Raw genomic sequence first — 19,252 nt, 5'->3', positions numbered from 1 at the left:
TGTTTATATTGTTCAGGCAACGCACTAACACCTTTGCTGCCATTGTGCAATGTGCTGGGTGTTCAGTGTGACCCTGCACCTATAAGGAGGGGTGGGCTCCCTCCAGTCACCTATCCTCCATCTATCTCATCAGAATGCATGTGCTCCCATTGAAGAGAATCTTTAAAGGTAGAGTTAGGGTCTGCAGATATCAGGGTGCCTTGCCGTGGCCTGCAGATTACGCATGTATTTGCAAATGTGTGCAACTAAACCCCTGTTTTTAACGCATACTGTTAGACAGGTTAATTCGGTTGGTCGCTGGCTGGTTGGTAAGTAGTGACTGGAAATCCCCTTGCTTTTTTGTGCTGGACAGAGTAATCACAGAGATGATTGCCACTGATAACCAGCCATTTACAATGGTGTCTGACTCAGGATTTAAACGGTTGATGTCCATACTTAAGCCAAGCTACACACTGAAGAGTGAGAAGTATTATCAAACCGAAATGCTGGGAAAGATTCACCAAATGGTTGTTGAGAAAGTAAAGGCTATGCTGCAACCAGAAAATGCTGGCAACTCACTCTCATTCACGTATGACTGCTGGTCAGGACAAACAGAGTCACTAATGATTCTTACATGCCACTTCATTGACAGCAGATGGACAAAAAGGCAACTGGTTTTGAATACAAAAGTGATGTAAGGACCCCACTCAGAGTACAGTAGAGAAATGTTTCTAGGCATGCTTGAAGACTGGGGAATCAACAAACAGCGAGTGATGCTTGTGCTACTTTGAGACAGTGGAGCAAACATGCGGAAAGGAATTGCTGATATGTCAAACCTCTGTCTCATGGCACACAACACCCTCCAACTTTCAAATAATGGTCTGTCAAGCCAAAGAGCTTTGATTGATATATGTTTTGAGAAGCATAAGGAGATTAAAAATGTTGTGCTTGCAAGTCTTTCGAATCCTCGATACAAGAACCATGCTTTCTCTTCTGGTGATGTATTGGCTAAGGCAAAACAATGACTGACAGAAGATATTCAACAGGAGGTGCAGGAGGTTCATGACGAAAAGACAAGTCCAAAACAGCATTTTTATAATCTGAAAGAGCAGCATAATGCACAAACAGAAAAATGTCAAAAAATACAACGAAGAGAATCTTCTTCATCGTGGTCGAATTGATCAGGACATTTTCAGTGTTTTTTTGGGGCCTCATGCAGAGGATTCAATTTCTTCTGAATCTGCAATAATGAGCCTGGATGATGAACTTCATCTCTATTTGAAGGAGCCAGTAATTGACAGAAGTGGTGATCCTCTTCAGTGGTGGAAAGAAAATGAGGCATGCTACAAAAGACTTTCTTCCCATGCTAGAAGATACCTCTCTCTCTCTCTGCTCCTCTGTCCTCCTCTCCTCCTGTACCAAGTGAGCATGGTAATGAAGAGGCAGCATTATATGAACAAAACAGAAGCAGTTTAACAGGTGACCATGGACATGCTAAAATGTTCTGCTTTCTGCAGTATAATATTGTTCTACTTAACTGGGAGTATTGAAAAGTGTAGTAGTAGTGTCCACTCCAATCCACTGTCTAGCTCTTGTCTACTGACTCCAGTCCCATCCACTGTCTACCTGTTGCCTAGCTTTTTTTTCTAGCAGTTTTGCACTGACTGCAGTAGTTGCAGTGAGTGCCCTACTGCAGCGGTAGTCCACTGACTCCAGTCCAATCCACTGTCTAGCTGTTGCCTCCCTTTTTTTTTAGCAGTTTTGCACTTACTGCAGTAGTTTCAGTGAGTGCCCTACTGCAGCGGTAGTCCACTGACTCCAGTCCAATCCACTGTCTAGCTGTTGCCTTGCTTTTTTTTTAGCAGTTTTGCACTTACTGCAGTAGTTTCAGTGAGTGCCCTACTGCAGCGATAGTCTACTGACTCCAGTCCAATCCACTGTCTAGCTGTTGCCTAGCTTTTTTTTTTCTAGCAGTTTTGTACTGACTGCAGTAGTTGCAGTAAGTGCCCTACTGCAGCGGTAGTCTACTGACTCCAGTCCAATCCACTGTCTAGCTGTTGCCTAGCTTTTTTTCTAGCAGTTTTGCACTGACTGCAGTAGTTGCAGTGAGTGCCCTACTGCAGCGGTAGTCCACTGACTTCAGTCCAATCAACTGTCTAGCTATTGCCTATCTTTTTTTCTAGCAGTTTTGCACTGACTGCACTGCAGTAGTGATTTAAAATTATTGCAGTGAGTGAGTGCACTACTGCAGCAGTTTATTATGCGTTAATGCACAATCAGATGATGTGAAACTGATGCCCCTGCAAGTGTAGTTTTCCTATCAGTTTTCCTGCAGTTAAGCTGTGAAGAATGAGCCCTTAATGTTAAAAATGTTAATAAAATCGGATTTTTGTAAGATCTTACCGTAAAATCCTTTTCTCTTAGCTCATTGACAGACGTAGTCTTCTTGATTCACAAGAACTGGGTTATGTTGTCTCCGCAGGAGCAGGACTAGGCAGAAAGAAAAAACGTTCTGGCTCCACCTTAGGGGCAGTCCCTGAAGGTATATCCTCCCTCTCTCTGCTACAAGGCATCAGTTCTGTCACAAAGCAGCAACAGAGAATTTAACCCAACCCAACTCAATGATAGAGGGGCGGGTACTACGTCTGTCAATGAGCTAAGAGAAAAGGATTTTACGGTAGGATCTTACAAAAATCCGATTTTCTCTGTCGCTCATTGACAGACGTAGTCTTCTTGATTCACAAGAACTGGGACATCCAGAAGCAGTGCCACAAATGAGGGGTGGGATTGACCGAAATCAAAATCCAATCTAGAAGGCCCAACCGGTGCCAAACTAGAAGTTTTAAAGGCTCATTATAAACAAAAAATGAGACTCAAATGAAAATTTCCAACGGAAAAAAACCCTCGAGGCAGACCACTGGTCTCCTCAAATGGCGGCCTGCAAAACCTTGCGGCCAAACGAGGCATCAGACGATGCCATTACATCAACTTTATAATGTTTTGTAAAGGTATGCACCGACGACCAGGTAGCCGCCTTGCACACCTGGACCACTGACGCCTGATGGCGAAAGGCCCATGACGCACTAAGTGCCCGAGTGGAGTGCGCCTTAACAGGGAACAGGGGCTCCCGACCCTTAATAGAATAAGCCTGTACCACCGTCTGTCTGATCCATTTGGAAATAGTCGCGGCAGATGCAGGCAACCCCTTTTTGGGGCCATCCGGGATCACAAAAAGTGAATCCGTCTTGCGAAACGAGTCTGTCGTTTTCAAGTATACCCTGATCGCCCGGACCACATCCAAGGAGTGTAAAGCAAACTCCCGAGGATGACTGGGCTTAGGACACAGGGAAGGTAATACAATTTCTTCATTCAGATGAAATTCTGAAACCACTTTTGGTAGGAAGGATGGATTCGGATGAAGAACCACCTTATCTCTATGAACCACCAGATATGGGGAACGACAAGACAAAGCGGCCAGTTCTGACACCCTGCGTGCAGAAGTGATAGCCACCAAGAAGGCCACCTTCTGGGACAACGTAGGTAGAGGAATCTCCCTAATATCTTCAAAGGGAGGTTTCTGAAGAACCGACAATACTAAATTAAGATCCCAGGGTGGTAACGGCGCGCGCACTGGCGGAGCCAGATGTTGCACCCCCTGGATGAAATTCCGCACCAAGGAATGAGTAGCCAAAGGCTTCTGAAAGAAGATAGCTAATGCTGAGACCTGACCCTTGATAGTGCTCAAGGCCAGTTTCTGCTCAACCCCTAGTTGCAGAAAAGCTAATATTCGACTAACCGAATAAGACCATGGACGGAACCCCAGAGGTTCACACCATGCAATGTAGGACTTCCATGTACGATGATAAATCTTTCTGGAAGTCGCTTTCCTTGCTTTAACTAGAGTAGGAATAACTGAAGCTGACAATCCCTTGTCCTTCAGCACCTGGGTCTCAATAGCCAGGCCGTTAAAGCCAGCGATCGTAAAGCAGGATGGAAGATCGGTCCCTGAGACAGTAGGTCCTCCCTGAGAGGAAGTCTCCACGGGACGTCCGCCACCAGTCTGACCACGTCGGCGTACCACGCTCGGCGAGGCCAGTCCGGAGCTACCAGGATTACTGGAATTCCTTCCTCCTCTATCCTGCGAAGAAGTCTTGGCAGTAACCCGAGAGGAGGGAAGGCATACATTAGCTGGTATTGCCCCCACGGGGCGATCAGTGCGTCTGCGGTCTGCTAGAGGATCGCGGGAGCGAGCCACGAATCTCTGTACTTTCCTGTTGAATCGTGATGCCAACAGATCCACATCCGGGGTGCCCCACCGTAGGCACAACTGGTGGAAAACTTCTGGATGGAGGGACCATTCCCCCTGATCCAGAGTCTGACGGCTGAGATAATCTGCCTGCCAATTCTCCACCCCCGGAATGAACACCGCAGAGATAGCTGGAACAAATCGTTCCGCCCAGCGAAGAATGCAAGCCACTTCTTTGGCCGCTCGGACACTCTTGGTGCCCCCCTGGTGATTGACATAAGCCACGGCCGTGGCGTTGTCCGACTGGATCCGAACCGGGCTGCCCTGGAGCTGCTCGGTCCAGTGAATCAGACAAAGTCTGATCGCTCTCAGTTCCAATACATTTATCGGCAACCTGGATTCTTCCAGGGACCAAAGTCCCTGGACAGATAACTGACCGAGAATTCCTCCCCATCCGGATAGACTGGCATCCGTGGTCACTATCGTCCAATATATTGGCAGAAATGACTTTCCCTGGCTGAGCATCGGAGACCGAAGCCACCAGACCAGAGACTCTCTGGTCTGTTTGCTCAATCGGATCCGATTGTCCAGGGATTCCGGATTCCGATTCCATCTGAGAAGAATCTCTTGCTGAAGAATTCGGGTATGGGACTGGGCAAATGGGACTGCTTCGAAGGAAGCCACCATCAACCCCAGAACCCTCATACAAGTTCGAAGAGAAGACCAGCTGTTGGATAGTAACAACTGGACTGCTGATTGAATCTTCCGGAGTTTCCCTACCGGAAGGAAAACTCTTGACCTGACTGTGTCTAGAATTAGACCCAGATATTCGAGCCTCTGGGTGGGAACCAGAAATGACTTTTGCTGGTTCACCAGCCACCCGAATTCCTGTAAAGAAATTATAGTCATTTCTATGTTTTGTAGCAGGGTCTGAGGAGACTCTGCATGAAGCAGGAGATCGTCTAGGTAACCTAGAATCGATATGCCTCTTTGGCGCAGTAGTGCCAACATTGGGGCCAACACCTTCGTGAAGACCCGAGGAGCCGTGGCAAGACCGAAAGGTAACGCCACAAACTGATAGTGGTTCTCTTCTACGGGAAAGCGTAGAAACCGCTGATGTCCTGCGAAAATGGGAATGTGAAGATAGGCGTCCTTGATGTCTATGGACACTAGGACATCCCCTGGATGCAGGAAGGCTGCTACTGTGCGAATGGATTCCATCTTGAATTTCCTTATGTTGAGAAAGGAATTGAGTGCCCTTAAGTCCAGAATTGGACGCACTTTGCCCTCTTTCCTGGGTATTGTAAATAGGTTTGAATAAAACCCTTGAAAACGTTCTGTCCAAGGAACGTGGACTACCACTCCTTGTTGTAGTAAATCCGTGACTGCTCTCCGCAGATCTTCTAGACGATCCGAGGATAGTCGGATATTGGAAGGGAAGAATCGCGCCGGTGGGAGAGATCGAAACTCGATCTTGTACCCTGACCTTATGACTTCGCAAACCCACTTGTCCGGGATTCTGGAAAGCCATGGATCCGGGAACCGGCGAAGACGTCCCCCCACCCCAATTATGGATGGGGGCGCACCTTCAGGCTTTGGACGATTTATCTTCAGGTCTGGAGGGGGCGGGCCTTTGCTTGCCCGACCAACGTCCCCTGAAGCCTCCTGAAGGAGCTTTGGAGGACTTAATTTTTTCACCCGCGGGACGAAAAAACTTTTTGTGGGCAGAGAAAGAAGGCCCTCGTCTTTGACGAGTTCCTTTACCCTTAACATTTTGCTGTAAAAAGGTGCTCTTTCCACCCGTGAGATCCTTAATGATCTCATCTAAGTTGGCTCCAAATAGACGCTCTCCTAAAAAGGGGATATTAGCCAATGCTTTTTTGGAACCTTGGTCGGCTAACCAACCTTTTAGCCACAGTGTACGCCTGAGAACCACTGCTGAAACTGATGCTCGCGCCAATAATGGAGTGGCGTCTAACGCCGCATCACACACAAACTGTAACCCCTGTATCATTTGTTCCAACAAATCTGATACCGCCTGAGGGACCTCTTCTAAGTCCCGGCGTAACCACTTGGTCCATTCAGTTACAGTCTGCGAAACCAGACCAATAGCAATTATTGGTCTGAAAGCTGATCCAATCAAGGAAAACATGGTGCGAGACATAGCTTCTATCTTGCGATCCACTGGATCTTTAAAAGACGGAGCGTCTTCTAAAGGAATAACCGTGGCTTTATTCAATCTAGCAATTGGTGAATCCACCACAGGTGGTTCTGTCCATTTCTTAATGAGGGTTTCCTCAAACGGATAACGCCTGTTAATGCGTTTAGAAATAGCAGAGGTGCGTTTTGGCAGACTCCATTCTTCTTTGATTGGATTGCCAAAGCATTTGGGCAATGGAAAAACCTTCGCCACTTTGATGCGTTTTTTAGTCCCAAAAGGGATTTCAGTTTCAGCTATTTCCGACGGAATACCCTGTAATCTTAAGGTTTCTTGAACAGATACAATGAGTGCGTTTACCAACGCTTCCTCTCGGGCTATGGCTGATGCCGAAACATCCTCCTCACTGTCTGAAGAGACAGTACCCGAGACACCAATCCCAGATGAAGTACCTGCAACTGCAGAAATAGGCTCAGATTCTGAATCCGAAGTTTCAGATAATAAGGGGTTAGGCGGGGGTCGCTTTCTTGCGCCCTGTCCCTGACAAGCCACTTCCACCCGGGACACAAAAGTTTCCATAATAGCTGACAATGATTCAACCGTCAGTGGGGTGCTGTAGGATCCTGCAGACACCTCGAGGGGATCCAGTGGAGATACATGAGTGGCAGGGTCCATGTTAATTCAGGACACCCCTGCCAGAAAAAAACAAAAAACTTTTTTTTTTTTTTTTTTTTTTTTTAAATAAAAAAAATACCTCTTTTTTTTTTTTTTTATGTGTCTCCCCCTAGCGCAATAGCGCCCCTCAGAGTACCTGCTTCTCGATCCCCACAGAGAGAGAGAGAGACCCCCAAGGCTCACCACCCGATGCAGAGAAATTTCCAACCAACTGCAGTCAGCGTCTGTCTTTTACAGACTGGAAAGATCGGTGTTCGTTTTCCCGGGTAGAAGGACGTGGCTCCGCCCCCTGTGTACGCCTTCCGGCGTTCCCAGCTCTCCACGAGGTAGCTGGGCTCATCAAACATGGCCGCCCCCATACAGGAGACAATAGACTCCAAAAACATGGCGGCCGGCGTGACCTGAGGACATTCATGCACCCGGTCTACGGCAAAATGGCGGCGGACCGCCGAAATCGTTTTTCCCAGCACATCCACCTGCATCTCTGCTAAGTGGCGGTTTATCGATCTGCAGGAGGTACACTACAATTAAGGTAGGATTATACCTCCTATGTCTGCTGTAATACTACAGTCTGTTGGGTAGAGTGTTAGCTCTCAAACCAAGTCCACTTCCCACCAAACACATACTGTATTTACAAGGGGGACTTTTAGTGTCAGATATATACTGACCATGTATGGAGGGGCCCATAATTCATACTGCCTCATAACGAGGAAAAAAGGGAACGTTTACTCACCATACCGAACCGACAGGCACCCTCTCTTCACAATACCCTCTCCACCGGGGTGGGGGGTTGTGGACCACTCCGGACGCCTCGACTCTCTGGTTCCTGGCGTCCAAGCGAGACTTTTAACTCGCAAGGTCAGTCCCTCCAATGGGACTCCGTCGCGGCCGACCCAGCGCGGAGCTCTGGTCTGCACGCGCTCGTAGGCAGAAACCGGGGTGACCACTGGATCTCAACATCCAGCCCGTCGCCCGGCCCCGCATACTTACTTGAATGTGTCGCGGCCGACCAAGCGCAATGCAATGGTCTGCGCGCAATTGTAGGCCGGCTGGGGTGACCACTAGTGTCGCCCAGTCCGGCGTATTTGCTTGAAGATCTCACAGGAAAAAAACACTGGAGAAAACTACCTAAAAAATATTTTTTCTAAAGAAAAAATCTTGCCAGGACCAAAAAGATCCCAGCAAGGAACTTAGGTCCTTACTCCTGACTAGACAGAAAAAAACTGATGCCTTGTAGCAGAGAGAGAGAGGATATACCCTCAGGGACTGCCCCTAAGGTGGAGCCAGAACTTTTTTTCTTTCTGCCTAGTCCTGCTCCTGCGGAGACAACATAACCCAGTTCTTGTGAATCAAGAAGACTACGTCTGTCAATGAGCGACAGAGAAATATAGATTAACATGTTCAGTAATAGATTTGTGTCGAAAATTTGTATTTATTTTTCAGAATTTTAAGTGTACAAAAATATCAGCCGATACCGATTTGCGATCACCAAAATGTTGGTATCGGTATTGGCAACGAAAAACCGATATCGGTCGATCACTACTCCAAATACTCCTGGGGGAAGTCACTCTGATTGATTGGAAGTGCTACGGCCCGGAGGAGAGGTCTTGGACTCCTGCTGCAGATGTCTCAGCCCCACGCTTGGTGACCAATTTTCAATGGAAATTTCCCTCCTAGCCAACCCTCTAGACGTGTGGGGAGACATCATAAGCACGGGGGTACTGTCACAGATCAGCTGCGGAGCTGATCTGTGTCTTACTGTTGGCATACATGTTTTACCTTTTGCTGCTGTAGGTCTGCTGACACCTGTGGTTCCACAAGCCTGTTCTCTGTTCTTGCTGCACTGACTTAGCAGCTATGGGTGTTGCCTGCTTCACCTGATGGTTAATATACCTTCTTTACTTCCTGCTACTTCCTGTCCAGCCTCCCATGTGTCTCCCTATTTAAATCCCGCTTAGACCAGTTTCTGGTTGCTTGAGCAACACTTGTTCCCGAGCTCCTTCCGTGTTATTATTCCTACCTGACTTTTCGTGGACTGATCTCTTGTGTATTGAAACGGCCAGTTCTCCTGATTACGCTTGTCTGCTGCCTGCCCTGACCTTGGCTCGTTATCCAGCTCTCCTTTTGCTCCATCCATCCATCCATCCGTGCCTGGACTATCTCTTTGGGAACTCTCCTCGCGAGTAGGGTGATTCTGGGGGTCATGACCTGGGTCAGCAAGCAGCTAAGTCCAAACTCCCATGAGGGGGTCCCTGGCAGGACACCGGCTGGCCCTTAGATTCCATGCCCTGGGGGATCCCGTGTCACCTGCTCGCCTTTGGGCTCACATCCATAAAATTGTGACATAGTGTTTCCTGTTAGAGTCTGGGGTGAAGCCATGCTGAGAGAAGATTACTTAACCTTCCTAGCGGTATTCCCGAGTGTGGCTCGGGGTTAAATTTCAGTGCCAAAAGCGGTAACCCCGAGCCACACTCAGGGTACCGCCAGAAGCATCGCTGGATCCTGGTAGAGGGGTTACTTACCTTGTCACCGGGATCCTGCGATGTATGCGGGCGGTGTGCGGCGGCGGATCTTCCTCCCGATGCTCTGTGTGCCCCGGCTTCCGTCTCCTGCGACGTGACGCTCGCAGGGGGGTGGAACTGGCGGCAAATTCGAAAGTAAAACACACCAAACACACTGACACATTGCAAAATAAAATAAATTCACATTAGATTGCCACATTTATGATTTTGTGTTTCAAACTTTATCATACCCGCGATGTTATAAGGAAGAACGCACAGTAACAAAAAAATCATATGTAAATAGTTGGTTTGGGCTGCTCGTTCTTAAGAATTACATGCAAAATAATGGTACCGCTTTCAGCACCTAAAATCAGAAAGAATCATACCGCCAGGGAGGTTAAACACACCGGTGTGAGAGCACAGTTCCTCAAGCTGATGCGCAAATCAGAGAGGTAAGCAGACAGTCAGGGCAATAAACATTACTGCAGAATCATGACACATCTGTTTGTGGGTGGTATCTGAAAGTGTCGGAATCAAACCTTTTTATTCGCTAGCGAAAATGGCATAGCCCAGCTCATCCCCATTTGCTAAGGGCCCAAGTAAGCGTGCACATCACATATATGAAACAGCAGTTACGTCACAGATACATATTTCCCTAACTAGCTTGGCAGCAATACAATACATATCCTCCCTCCTGGCTTGTAAAGGGCCATCCACACTATAAGATTTTCTGAAGACTTTTTCCTTCAGATTTACCTTTTCTATGTAGTGCAAGGGCCTGCCAGATTGCATACAAATTGAAAGTGTTTAGGTTTGACCTAATATTATATGGTTTTGGTAAGTCTAAAGGAAAAAGTCTTCAGAAAATCTTATAGTGTGTATGGCCCATTAGTGTCTCAAGAAATGAGATAGGCCTTCAGTACATCAAGTGTGATCAATTTTCAATGATTGGCACCATAGCTTGTAGACTCTAATGCCCCGTACACACGTGCAGATTATCTGCAGACTTTTGTCTGCAGACTTACCAAAACCATATAATATGAGGTCAAACCTAAACACTTTCAATTTGTATGCAATCCGGCAGGCCCTTGCACTACATAGAAAAGGTAAGTCTGCAGATAATCTGCACGTGTGTACGGGGCATAACTTTCACAAAGACCAAATAATTTACACTTATTTGTTTTTTGTTTTTTTTTATCAAAGATATGTAACTTTTGTGTAAATTTTGGCCAAAATTTATGAAGAGAAATTACTAATTTGTAAAATTTTATGACAGAAACAAAGAAAAAGGTCGTGAATAAATACCACCAAAAGAAAGCTCTATTTGTATGAACAAAAAGGGACACAAATTTTATATGGGTGCAGTGTTGTATTACTGAGTAATTTTCATTCAAATTGTGAGAGTAGTGATGGGCTGTACAACCCCCCGTTCGGTTTGCACCAGAACATCTCAAACAGAGAAAAAATTCTAGCAAACATGCAAACTCTATTAAAATTCCTTATTTTAAAGGCTTATATGCAAATTATTGCCATACAAAGTGTATGAAGACCTGGGTACTGCCCTGGGGGACATGTATCAATGCAAAAAAAAAAATTTTAACAATTGTTTTTAAAGGAGCAGTGATTTTAATGATGCTTAAAGTGAAACAATAAAAATGAAAAGTTAAAAAAATAAATAAAGCAGCGTGGGGTCCCCCCCAGTCCATACCATACAGTGCCCCCCTCCTGAACCCTATTAGGCCACATGCTCTTACCTTGGGGAGGTGTGTGCTTTGGGGCAGGGGAAGCTCTGCCCCCCCCCACCCCAAAGCACCTTGTCCCCATGTTGATGGGGACAAGGGCCTCTTCCTGACAACCCTGTACTGTGATTGTCAAGGTCTGCGGGTGGGGGGCTTATTGGAATCTGGAAGCCCCCTTTAACAAGGGAGCCCCCAGATCCCGCCCCCCCTAAGTGAACATCGTACCCCTACCCATTCACCAAAAAAATGTAAAAAAGTAAAAACCACAAAACAGTCCTTTATTAAAAAACAAAAAACAAAAATAGTGTCTCTTGATGTAAATCCATTGAGAATCACGATGCCCGTCGGACCCAAAAAAAATGCTTTGCCCCTACCCGCCATATGCCTCTAATATATGATGTAACCGGGTGGCCCCGCCCCTGGCCTATAAAAGAATTGTCAAACCTGAAGATTGAGCATGCAACGGGTAGCCTCTTGACGATGGATTTACATCGAGGGACACCAGTGGCGGCTGGTGCTCAAAATTTTTTGGGGGGGGGGGGGGGCGCGAACAGAAAAATGTAATAGGCATTGCTTTGCGGCAAAAAAAGCTGTAGAAAATTGCGTGACTTTGAGGTCGCAAAAGTGTGAAAGGGGCCTTCAGTAATTAAGGTATAGTGTGCCCACTTTCAATGCAGAGAGACCAGCGTGCCTCCTTTCAATGCAGAGAGACCAGCGTGCCCCCTTCCAATGCACAGTGACCAGCGTTCCCCCTATTAATGCACAGTGACCAGCGTGCCCCCTTTCAATGCAGTGACCAGTGTACATGCCCCCTTCAATGCAGTGACCAGCGTACATGCCCCCTTCAATGCAGTGACAAGCGTACATGCCCCCTTCAATGCAGAGATCAGCGTACATTCCCACAATGCAGAGACCAGCATACATGCCCCCTTCAATGCAGTGACCAGCATACCATTCCCCCCAATGCAGAGATCATCGTACATGCCCTCAATGCAGTGACCAGCGTACATGCCCCCAATGCAGTGACCAGCGTACATGCCCCCAATGCAGTGACCAGAGTACATGCCCCCAATGCAGTGACCAGCATACATGCCCCCAATGTAGTGACCAGCATACATGCCCCCAATGCAGTGACCAGCATACACGCACCCAATGCAGTGACCAGCATACATGCCCCTAATGCAGTGACCAGCATACATGCCCCCAATGCAGTGACCAGCATACATGCCCCCAATGCAGAGATCAGCATGCGTGGCCCCAATGTAGTGACCAGCATACATGCCCCCAATGCAGAGATCAGCGTGAGTGCCCTAATGTAGTGACCAGCATACATTCCCCCAATGCAGAGATCAGCGGCGTCGATCGGCTTCTCCTCAGTCCCCCGAACGGCGGCTTCTCATCAGTCCCGGCGGAGCGTCTCCTCCAATCCTTCCGTTTCCGCCTCCTCCTCTGCCAATGGCATCAAGTTTGCCTTGTGGCCAATCAGTAAGCGCGTATCGGACGCGCTTCCTGATTGGCCAGGAGGAGGATCGGTGTGACAATAGCGAATTTTCATTTGCTATTGTCACACAATGGGTGGGCTTGGGACGCACTGCTCTGCGCTCCGGGTTCACCCTTTGCATCGCCCTATTAGAGCCTCTGGCTCTAATCAGGTGATGCAAAAAAAAAAAAAATTCCCATTGAACTCCAGATTAGGGGGCCGGACGCAAGAATAGGGGGGCGGCGCCCCTAACGAACCGGCCGACACTGAGGGACACTATTTTTTTTCTTTTTAATAAGGGACTTGTTAAAAACTGTGTTTTGTGGTTTTTACACTTTTTTGGTGAATGGGTACTTTGTACCCGATACCCAGTCACATGGGGGTGGGTGGGATCCGGGGGCCCCCTTGTTAAAGGGGGCTTCCAGATTCCGATAAGGCCACAACCTGCAGACCCCCACAACCACAGCCCAAGGTTGTTGGGAAGAGGCCCTTGTCCCCATCAACATGGGGACAAGGTGCTTTGGAGGACACCCAAAAGCACCCTCCCCATGTTGAGGGCAAGTGGCCTGGTATGGTTCAGGTGCTCGCTCGTCTCCCCCTTTCCTGACCTGCCAGGCTGCATGCTCGAAAAAGGGTTTGGTATGGATTTTGGCCCCCCACACCATATTTTTTTTAAATTTTGGTGTGGAGTACCCCTTCACATCTGTACCAGACTCAAAGGGCCTGGTATACGTTTTTTTATGGGGGGGGCACAGTCCCTTTTTTAAAAAATATTTGGGGTGGAGTTCCCCTAAAAATCTATACCAGATTCAAAGTGCCTGGCATAAATCTTGGAGGGGACCCCACGCTGTTTTTTTTAAAAAATTCTGTCATAGGGTTCCCCTTAACCACTTAAAGGGCACTTTCACCCCCTTCCTGCTCAAACCAGTTTTCAGCTTTCAGCGCTCATTGGCATCTATGGGAAATATTGGTCAGCTTGACATGCCACTGCTCCCTGTCTTTATCATTGACGTCTATGGGAAAAATTGGTCAGCTTGACATGGCACTGCTCCCTGCCTTTAACATTGGTGTCTATGAGAAATTTTGGTCACCTTGACATGGCACTGCTCCCAAACCATAAGTGACAGGGACACACAATTTGGGGAGCACTGAAAGAGCACCCAGGACTACAACATATCCATATATTTTAAAAGTGGAGTATGCCGGCTGTACACTACACTGACTGAACACGCTATCCACTAACTACCTGCCTAATCTCCATTGTCACACACTATACACGGCTTCCATGTAAGCAGCAGCCTTATATAGTGTAAGGCGTGGACTTAGCCCCTGAGCCATGATTCGCAAAAGGCACCCTGCTGGACATTGTGCTGTGATTGGCCAAAGCATAAAGATCAGGTGCATGCTTTGGCAAATCATCAGCAATCAATGCACTGCAACAGCGCAGTGCATTATGGGGCGCTTATCGGCGGGCGAATTTCCCACCGAGTGCCCCATTTGTTCGTGTTTTTAGCGAACACACGAACAGCTGATGTTTGAATTGAACTTACGTTCGACTCGAATACAGAGCCCATCCCTATGTGAGAGCACTGAAAGCTAAAAACTGGAAGGGGGCAGGAAGGGGGTAAAGTCCCCAGTAAGCAAGTGGGTAAAATAGAGTAAGTAGGTATTATAACCCATGTCGGAATTTTTAGCTTTCCAGGGCTTTGATAGAGAGATATTCCTTTACTCAATCTTATGGTGACAGGACAATTTCTCTATACAGGGACACAGACAACACTGTTATTTCTGTCTGTGGTGGTGTTAGAGATTTCTCACTTTTTGCCTGATAAATCCATTATCACACTGCTAGTAAGTGAAGGGTGGGGGTGGGGGGGGGGGGGTTGGAGGGCATCTGTAATACCTAGACAAGGATTCTTTTCCTTTCTCACTGTACCTAAAGCACAAAATGTTTTGGCTGGACATACAAGCTTCAGCTATATGACTGTTTCAATATCACAGTATTATTTTCTTTTAATAAAGCATTACACAATTTGTATTCCTCATCCTGGGATGACTTACCGGATAAGGAAGAAGATAAGCCACTGCAGAGAGGTGGACAGAGTATCTTGACTGGCTCCAAATATATCACATACTGTAGATGGTACATGCTCTATCTCGAGCAGGTGACTTCCCAGAAAACCATTCTTGTCTGGACTATTCTGGCCCATTACATTCTTTTCAGTCACACCAATCAGTATATGGATGAAAGCATCCATCATATCCCTTGTCACTCCCAAAATGGCTGTCTTGCGATGTTGAAGGAACTTGCTATGTACAAATTCATAAAACTCCTTATTGACGTGTTTGAAATCACTGAATACTGTCCTTACAGGATTGGGGAAATATTGGAGCCAGGGCATGACATCTACCAGACTGCCTGCCCCCACAGTCTTACTGAATTTATCATTATTGCTGAGCAGAGCCTGGAACTCCAGGTCCATATGGCTATAGCGGCGACCGAAGCACACAGCACACATGACATTGGCCACTGCCACTACCAAGTGTCTTCCAGGTGCAAAGTACTTTCCCCCTTCTCCAAGGCTAACAAAGAAGTTAATAAGTTCCCGGGTTTCGCCCAGCACATGCTGTCCTAGGCTTCGCTTGGTATTCAGGTTGCCAGTTGAGAAGGCTCTAACTGTAGATTGTGCAACTTTGCGGTGGGCTTTCCATGTTTCATTATAACCTCCAAAAGCCAGGCTGCGACCACCTGATACAAATCTGAATGATGGAAATCCAGGCCGACCAGCAAAATCTGATCCCTTTTTCAATAAAGCATGGCGGATGACTTGATCTCCATTTAGCACCACTACTCTCTGGCTGCCCAACTTGATCTGGAAGATTTCACCATACTTCTTTGCCATGGCTACAAAGGCTAGGTGAGGAGAGCTACCTATCTGCATAGCATTTCCTATTAGTGGCCATGGGAATGGACCAGGTGGTTGATGTTCTCCAGCCCACCTGGGGAAGATCCAGAGCTGGAGCCATCTATAGGTGAAGAAAACACCTAGCGTGAACAGCACAGGTAACAGGAAATTGTGCGTAAAGGATGAAGACAATTCTTCATATATCTTCCACATCATGATACAGAACCTGATCTATGCACAGAAAAGCATAAATTAGCATACTCAAATATAAAAAAAAGTCAAATAATAAGCAGGATCAAAGGCAAGTTACTTCTTCTAAATCACAACTTTTGCCTATTGATAGAAAATGTCACTAGACCCTCCCAGGTTTTTTAAACGTTTATATAACTATAATATCTTCAAACTGCTACATGGAAAACCATTCGAATATCTGATGAAATATATACACTTCTACTACCTAGAGGTCATTTTGTTTGTAAATGACAGGCACTGAAAGTAACAAAGTTGACCTGCAGCACAATGAAGATGTACATAACTGTAGCTAATGGTAACATACTGAAAAGTAACCTGCTCTCATTTCAGCACATACATTTCTATATAGTTTAGGAGCATCAGGAGTAAAATACATATACAGTACATGCTCCTATACAGATAACATGCTAACATCTACCTAAAAAGCCAAGTCCTCCAGCTACTTCAACTCCGTGCTGATGACCATGTAGGAAACACGTTCTTCAAGTAATTCCAATGATAAATCAGTTATGTGCTACGATCTTCTTTCTTCCTCTCGGTGTTTCGTAGATTTTGTGGGGCTTGCCAGTAATGTTGGAAGACTATTGATATTTGTTCTCCATTCTCTGAGCAGCCCCAGTTTATAGGAATCCTTCTGTTGTCCACCGGTGTGACTGCTTTGGATACCGCCCAAGTTGCTCACCATTGGACCTTTGCTATTTGGCATCTATTCCATATATTCCAGAAATGAACAGCTCCTGCAGGGAACGCGGTGCTGAGAATTTCCACTTTTTACCTGCCGATTCGTGACAACTTAGTGACTGACTATATCCGGAAATGGAACTTTACGTGTTAACCCTTGCGTGCCTAGGCTTTGGGGACAAGGTTAAGCAGTTTGACGTGCAGAACCTGCATAGCGGTGAGTGGAGATTTGCAGTAACGCTGATGCCTTCCGTGTGCCTTTTCTCTTTCTTTAAGTGCTGCAGGATTGGCGCTGACAGAGATCTCGCCAGGCAAGTTAAGAACTATCGAGGGTGAGGGTGGTGGGGAAAAGTGAAAAAACAAAACTGTCTTTGAAGAGAAGCGTATGAAAAGCCTGCTTCAGGAGTTGCCGCCTGATTGTTGTTTAGAAGCTATTTACTTAGCTATTCTTTTCAGGATTTCATTTATTTTTTTACTAAAAACAAAAAAAAAGAAAAAAACCTGCGATCCTTTGTGAACCTAGGAATACATATGTGTATCATATAAGGCTGAATGTATCCCCTGGCCTGTACTCTTATAAAAAGTAGATTTTCACCACCACAGTAATGTATGTACTCTATATATGTAAAGCAGTGGTGTCCAAACGTTTTTCAAAGAGGGCCAGACTTGATGAAGGGAACATGCGTGAGGGCCGACCATTTTGCCTGACATTTAAAATTAAATATAATCATCAGTGCAGTGTCCTTAATTGCAGCCTCGCCAGCACAGTGCCCATATATGCAGCCTCGCCAGTGCAGTGTCCATACATGCAGCCACGCCAGCACAGTGCCCATACATGCAGCCTCGCCAGTGCAGTGTCCATACATGCAGCCACGCCAGCACAGTGCCCATACATGCAGCCTCGCCAGCGCAGTGCCCATATATGCAGCCTCGCCAGCACAGCCTCACCAGCGCAGTGTCCATACATGCAGCCTCACCAGCGCAGTGCCTATAATTGCAGCCTCGCCAACACAGTGCCCATATATGCAGCCTCGCCAGCGCAGTGCCCATATATGCAGTCTCGCCAGTGCAGTGCCATTAATTGCAGCCTCGCCAGCGAAGTGTCCATATAAGCAGTCTCGACAGCGCAGTGCCCATACATGCAGCCTCGCTAGTGCAGTGTCCATACATGCAGCCTCTCCAGCGCAGTGCCCATAATTGCAGCCTCGCCAGTGCAGTGTCCTTACATGCAGCCTCGCTAGTGCAGTGTCCATACATGCAGCCTCTCCAGCGCAGTGCTCATAATTGCAGCCTCGCCAGTGCAGTGTCCTTACATGCAGCCTCGCTAGTGCAGTGTCCATACATGCAGCCTCTCCAGCGCAGTGCCCATAATTGCAGCCTCGCCAGCGCAGTGCCCATACATGCAGCCTCGCCAGCGCAGTGCCCATAATTGCAGCCTCGCCAGCGCAGTGCCCATAATTGCAGCATCGCCAGTGCAGTGTCCATACATGCAGCCTCGCCAGTGCAGTGTCCATACATGCAACCTCGCCAGCAAAGTGTCTATACATACAGCCTCGCCAGTGCAGTGTCCATACATGCAGCCTCGCTAGCGCAGTGCCCATATATGCAGCCTCCTCAGTGCAGTGTCCATACATGCAGCCTTGCCAGTGCAGTGTCCATACATGCAGCCTCACCAGCACAGTGCCCATAATTGCAGCCTCGCCAGCGCAGTGCCCATACATGCAGCCTCGCCAGTGCAGTGCCCATAATTGCAGCCTCACCAGTGCAGTGCCCATAATTGCAGCCTCGCCAGTGCAGTGTCCATACATGCAGCCTCGCCAGCGCAGTGTCCATACATGCAGCCTCACCAGCGCAGTGTCCATACATGCAGCCTCGCCAGCGCAGTGCCCATACATGCAGCCTCGCTAGTGCAGTGTCCATACATGCAGCCTCTCCAGCGCAGTGCCCATAATTGCAGCCTCTCCAGCGCAGTGTCCTTACATGCAGCCTCACTAGTGCAGTGTCCATACATGCAGCCTCTCCAGCGCAGTGCCCATAATTGCAGCCTCGCCAGTGCAGTGTCCTTACATGCAGCCTCGCTAGTGCAGTGTCCATACATGCAGCCTCTCCAGCGCAGTGCCCATAATTGCAGCCTCGCCAGCGCAGTGCCCATACATGCAGCCTCGCCAGCGCAGTGCCCATAATTGCAGCCTCGCCAGCGCAGTGCCCATAATTGCAGCATCGCCAGTGCAGTGTCCATACATGCAGCCTCGCCAGTGCAGTGTCCATACATGCAACCTCGCCAGCAAAGTGTCTATACATACAGCCTCGCCAGTGCAGTGTCCATACATGCAGCCTCGCTAGCGCAGTGCCCATATATGCAGCCTCCTCAGTGCAGTGTCCATACATGCAGCCTTGCCAGTGCAGTGTCCATACATGCAGCCTCACCAGCGCAGTGCCCATAATTGCAGCCTCGCCAGTGCAGTGCCCATACATGCAGCCTCGCCAGTGCAGTGCCCATAATTGCAGCCTCACCAGTGCAGTGCCCATAATTGCAGCCTCGCCAGTGCAGTGTCCATACATGCAGCCTCGCCAGCGCAGTGTCCATACATGCAGCCTCACCAGCGCAGTGTCCATACATGCAGCCTCGCCAGCG

At 47.7% G+C, this 19,252-nt stretch overlaps 1 protein-coding gene across 1 annotated transcript in view; it reads right to left on the bottom strand.

The window, feature by feature from the left end:
- LOC309550598 (cytochrome P450 1B1-like) overlaps positions 1-19,252 on the bottom strand; it is a gene marked incomplete at both ends in the record, with an annotated part of 358,421 nt that overhangs the window by 296,454 nt on the left and 42,715 nt on the right. Inside the window, one exon of the mRNA XM_082250942.1 lies at positions 14,840-15,915. Coding sequence (XP_082107068.1) covers positions 14,840-15,915 — 1,076 coding nt within the window. The remainder of the gene's footprint in view (positions 1-14,839; positions 15,916-19,252) is intronic.

Source organism: Pelophylax lessonae (assembly GCF_965119305.1).
Source record: "Pelophylax lessonae genome assembly, chromosome: 3".
In the NCBI taxonomy this organism is placed as follows: domain Eukaryota; kingdom Metazoa; phylum Chordata; class Amphibia; order Anura; family Ranidae; genus Pelophylax; species Pelophylax lessonae.
Note: the sequence above shows the minus strand (reverse complement) of the source record. Positions and strands in the feature narration are given on the sequence as shown.